The sequence below is a fragment of the Momordica charantia genome (assembly GCF_013281855.1).
Source record: "Momordica charantia cultivar OHB3-1 chromosome 9 unlocalized genomic scaffold, Mcharantia_2.0 BLBB01000009.1, whole genome shotgun sequence".
Classification (NCBI taxonomy): Eukaryota; Viridiplantae; Streptophyta; class Magnoliopsida; order Cucurbitales; family Cucurbitaceae; genus Momordica; species Momordica charantia.
Genome location: NW_028275167.1, coordinates 4,544,903 through 4,550,560, shown reverse-complemented (window position 1 = coordinate 4,550,560; position 5,658 = coordinate 4,544,903). Strand labels below are relative to the sequence as shown.

Here is a 5,658-nt window from a genome sequence, read left to right as displayed (position 1 = left end):
GCAAGGTTCTTACAGTCAAAAATCAGTTTCCTTCTTCAAATTTGAACAAATAATTATAGACCACGTAACACCCTGTTTTGTATATTGCTCAAATCCCATCTACATTCATCGTATTTTCGTCAGGGAAATATATTTCCTATTTATTTTTGTTGGTTTAAATATAATTAAATTTAGTTAGGTTTATCCTTTCATTTTTAAAATTTGACAAATTCGGTTCTTATTTGCAAAATATTCGTACACAATGGATACTATTTGATATAAATTCATAGGATCACATTTCAAGTAGTTTAGTAGATGAAGTGTCATGTTAAAATTATGATAGAAAGAAACTATATAAAAATGAAAATATAGATCAAAATGGTCACTGTTCAAAAGTAGAAGGACCAAAACGAACGTTTTGAAATACGATAATTAAAATGAACAAAAATTAGATATATAGAGACTGAAATTGATGTTTTGAAAGTACAAAAATCAAAATAGTCTAGAGCTGAAAGTACGTATTTAAACTATTTGATTTTAGTTATAATTTTATAAAACTAATTTTCACAATAGTTCCCATATTAACTTTTAAGGACCTTATCATTTTTTTATGAAAAATAAAAATTTAACAAATAGGTGTCTGGATAATTATTTTAAGGTATTTATAATTTTTTGCTAAAGCAAGTATAGCTCAACGGTAATTAGTATATACTTCGGTTCGGTTGTGAGTTTGAATCCCCTCACCGGTTGTATTAAAAAAAATGGTATTTATAATTTTTCAATTACTATTTTGGTTCCTATAATTTAGTCTAAATTTCAATTCTATCCTGTACAAGTTTACTTTCAATTTTTTGCCCAACTGATTTTAAAAATTATATAATTTATTTTTATTTAATTAAATCTCACAAAATGTCTCTAAATTATATTTTATTCACCAAATTTATTTTAATATTTACTCGGCCTTAAACCCTTAGAACAGTCCACCAAAATGGAAAATTTTGGCAATAGATGATAAATGTGTCGAATACTATTTTGTTTCTTTATTTTATTTTAATTTTTGGATACTGTCACATACCATTTATTAGTTATTTATGGGGTTTAACTAAATTAGAGACAAAAATGACGATTCTATGTTCATAAAGTCAAATCTTTAGAAAAAAAAATTGGAGGTATTTTTCCTTTCATATTCCACTTTTTATTGGTCATACAAAAAATTATTTATGAGAACGCCCAAATAATACTATTAACGTTTTTCACTAAAAAAATTGGTGAAATTGACAAAAACAGGACATTTTTGCTTTCAAACTGGTGGGCAGCATGCAGCACGTTGTAGTTATGCCCTTCCACGTCGGATTTGTTTTTGTAATAATAATTATTTTTTCTGTCTAATATTGGAATTTAAAAAAAAAAGTCTAATGGAATTGATTTTTCTAAAATTACTAATAGTAAATAATAATAATAATAACAACAATAAAAAAGACGCCGACTCTCCGCGGCCGGAGAAGCGCGTGGAGCCGCAGCGACAACCGGATAGAATCGACAATAACCCGGCACGTCATCGAAAGGCTAAAATCAAATATAGACCGTCGGATTACCCGCAGATGCTCTCGTTACCAACTTCATTTCAACGGCTACGGATCGTCCACGTCCAACGGCTAGAGTTCCTTCGGAAGAATCTTTCGAAATTTCGTCCCTACAGGCTACACTCTCCTTATCGGCTCTAGGGCATCCCGACCGGTTATTCCGGTAGCCGGGAGCGTGGCTGGACGCTGATCTATAAATACGTGGCTTTGTTCATTTTGTAGTCCCTGTACCGTTGAGCTTCGCCTTCTTTCTGGGGTCTGGTTTCGGTTGGCGTATTCGCTCAAATTCTTCCTCTCTTCCAGATCTACGCAGCCGATTTCACGAGGTTGGCGATCTCTCTCCACCACTCCATTCCCATTTTTCTTTTTCTTCTGTATATTTGGGTATGCGTGTTCAATGCCCCCTCTTTGCTCTCGGTTTCTGAACGAAATGGGGGGTTTTGCTGCTTTTTAATCTACTGATACTGATGGATTTGGTTGTTTTTATGTGTGAATCTGTTGTCTGGTGCTTGTAAAACCATGCTCCTCTTCGTGTGACATGTGAATTCTTGCAGATCTGACGGCTTTTCGAGTTTTTCTTTGGAAACTAGTTGGTGAAACTTCAATACTCTTTTGTGCTCTCTGAGGTTCCGGATCTTGGGCTTTGGGAGTTTTTTTTTTTTTTTTTTTTTTTTTTTTTTTTTTTTTTTTTTTTTTTAGTGGTGGCTCTTTTTCAGTTGTCGGTTTTTATCTATGGCCGGCAACTGTTTGTTGAATGGCTTGATCCAATTTGAAAGTGAAAAATGATGTCGGCGTACTGGTTTTCCGCGGTTTTCGTTTAACGGTTTTTATGTTGCCCTAGATCTTGGATGAGATCAGTGTTTTTCTTGCTCTATTACTTAACGTTGGTCACTGGATTTAGTAGCTAACTATCTATGAAATTTGAGTCCGTTGTAATTTTTTAGTAGATCTAGTGCCCTTCTACATGAGTTATGGTTTCCTTTTGGCAGATCTGTATTTACCAATCTTAATTTCTCGTCCTACTTTGTATCGTGTTATGTTAAGCACCCTGTTTGGTTTCTCAGATTTCTCGAGGTTACAGCGTCATTTCCAACCTGTAAAATTTACCAAATTCTTCTTTGTATTTTTTGAATCTCGATCTTGTTACTTGAATCGCTGAAATTTCTCCATCAATTTTGATTTCTTGATGTTTCTGCTTCAACCTTGCTCTGTGGTAGCTGATGCAACTAAATTATAGAACATAATTAATAGTTACATTGTCACAACTAAATTTCTTTATACATGATCTAATATGCTGTTGTAACAATGTTTCAGAGATGGAGACCTTTCTATTCACTTCTGAATCCGTAAACGAGGGTCACCCCGACAAGCTCTGTGACCAGATCTCCGATGCGGTGCTCGACGCCTGCCTAGCTCAGGACCCTGACAGTAAGGTCGCTTGTGAGACCTGCAGCAAGACCAACATGGTCATGGTCTTTGGAGAGATCACCACCAAGGCAAATGTGGACTACGAAAAGATCGTCCGTGACACATGCCGAGACATTGGATTTGTTTCAGACGATGTTGGTCTTGATGCTGACAATTGCAAGGTCCTAGTTAACATTGAGCAGCAGAGCCCAGATATTGCCCAGGGTGTTCACGGCCACTTCACAAAGCGCCCTGAGGAGATTGGCGCTGGTGATCAAGGCCACATGTTTGGCTATGCCACTGATGAAACCCCCGAATTGATGCCCCTTAGCCATGTCCTCGCCACCAAATTGGGCGCTCGCCTCACCGAAGTTAGAAAGAATGGCACCTGCCCCTGGTTGAGACCTGATGGCAAGACCCAGGTCACTGTCGAGTACTACAACGACAAGGGCGCCATGGTTCCCGTTCGTGTGCACACTGTTCTCATCTCCACCCAGCACGACGAGACTGTTACCAATGACGAGATTGCCGCAGACCTCAAGGAACACGTCATCAAGCCCGTCATCCCCGAGAAATACCTCGACGAGAAGACCATCTTCCACCTTAACCCCTCGGGCCGCTTCGTCATCGGTGGTCCCCATGGTGACGCAGGTCTCACCGGACGCAAAATCATCATCGACACCTATGGAGGATGGGGAGCCCACGGTGGTGGTGCTTTCTCCGGGAAAGACCCCACCAAGGTCGACAGGAGCGGTGCATACATTGTCAGACAAGCTGCTAAGAGCATAGTCGCAAGTGGACTTGCACGCAGGTGCATCGTCCAAGTCTCATACGCCATCGGTGTGCCCGAGCCATTGTCGGTCTTCGTCGACTCATACGGAACCGGGAAGATCCCGGACAAGGATATACTTCAAATCGTGAAGGAGAACTTCGACTTCAGGCCTGGAATGATCACCATCAACCTTGATCTGAAGAGGGGTGGCAATGGCAGATTCTTGAAGACAGCCGCTTATGGACATTTCGGAAGGGACGACGCAGACTTCACCTGGGAGATTGTCAAGCCACTCAAGTGGGAGAAGCCTCAATCTTAAAGGAGAGATATCCGGTTGGTCTAATTTCTTACAATTCAATATCTGCGCTGTTTGTTACTTATTGAATGATTTTCGTATCTATCTTTCTTCTGCTGCTTTTATGTTCTAAAGAAATTATATTTGTTCTATTTCCTTTTCGTAGTTTAAATTTCTTGTAATATTTTTATAATTCTAAATACTATCGATGAAATGAAAGAAGCATTTTGTTGAAGCCTTCTTCTTCTTCTTCTTCTTCTTTATTTAATGATGATTTTGTGGGGCTGTAATCTTGGGAATGGAATTAATGATAAACGATCTCTAACTAATCCAATTAATAAACCTAAGTAATTAATTAAAATTGATTACAAATATACCAACTCAAGCTTTTGGAAATGTTGTGACGTTACCAATTTATCACAAGGCTCGTTCAATCATTTTTAGAAATTTGTTTTTCCTTAGATGTGTCATTATAGTAGTGTTCACATTTTGATTTTCTTTATTCGCTAAATCACTACTTTAACTACTTATTCAAATTCATGTAATTAAACTTTTATCTAGTCAAGAAATAATTTACTGAGGTTACTTTTTTTTCACCTTTGCAAAATTAAAGAATCTGAACTTATGTCTGGAAGCCTCGTTAAATTTGAGAGTTGAAAGCTCAACGACTAAAAGGTGTGGTTCAAGAGAACTTGCCAAAAACAAAAATCATATTGTTTTGGTTTGTTACTATGTAAATGACATATTATATTGTCCAAATTCTATTCATGACCTCTATTTGTCATTAAGTGACAATTAAATCAAATAATAGTTATATAAATATCTTATTTATTTTAAACGCTACATCATAAATAATGGGAGGAAATTTGAACCTACATTTACTAGAAATATGCAAAGTATCTCCGTTATTATCCATCTCTAGAGTATATATAATATTTTAAAAAATTCTATTATCTTGATAACCGCAAATATCTTGAAAAAGACATATAGTTTCTATATTATATCTATCAAATAAGTCATCGTCTTTCTGTGGGGAATTCGTGCTCTGTATTATGGATTTTGCATTTACTCGCACATTATCTGTTGGGTAAATATCAACCAAATGTAAATTTTATTTTAGATAAAAATAAATATTGTGAGTGACATCTATTCTTCTTTCTAGAGTAGTGACATATTACTTAATTTTTTGTGTTGTTCAGCAACGCTATGTTTACAGAAGATGATAAAACATTTGATCACAAATAACAAATAACTTGATATGGAATTAAATTTTTTATGACAAATAACAAATAACTTGATATGAAATTAACTTTCAGGAATTTATACGATACTATTTTTTTTCCTTCCACGAACCCTTTTTTCTTGACATGATATGACAATGCCTAGTGACAATTATAGCCTCAATTTCTTGGTAGTCGTGCATGGTTTCAATTTATAATTCTGGTCCACCGTTTAAATGAAAGGATTAGTAAATTGATAGCCCATATACAAGACATTATCTCTTAAATAAATACATAATATTATTATTATTATTATTATTCAGAAAAAAAATAGCCATGAGCAATTTCATGCCGTCTCTATGAACTATATATGGGCCGGCCCGCCAGGCAATATTGGGCTGT

The 5,658-nt window shown here is 36.1% G+C and overlaps 1 protein-coding gene across 1 annotated transcript; it reads left to right on the top strand.

The window, feature by feature from the left end:
• The first annotated feature begins 1,727 nt into the window (after positions 1-1,727).
• LOC111018350 (S-adenosylmethionine synthase 2) lies at positions 1,728-4,271 on the top strand. The gene is made up of 2 exons (XM_022294400.2): positions 1,728-1,888; positions 2,877-4,271. The coding sequence occupies exon 2, from the start codon at positions 2,879-2,881 to the stop codon at positions 4,058-4,060; it is 1,182 nt and encodes a 393-aa protein (XP_022150092.1). The 5' UTR covers positions 1,728-1,888; positions 2,877-2,878; the 3' UTR covers positions 4,061-4,271.
• The last annotated feature ends 1,387 nt before the right edge of the window (positions 4,272-5,658 follow it).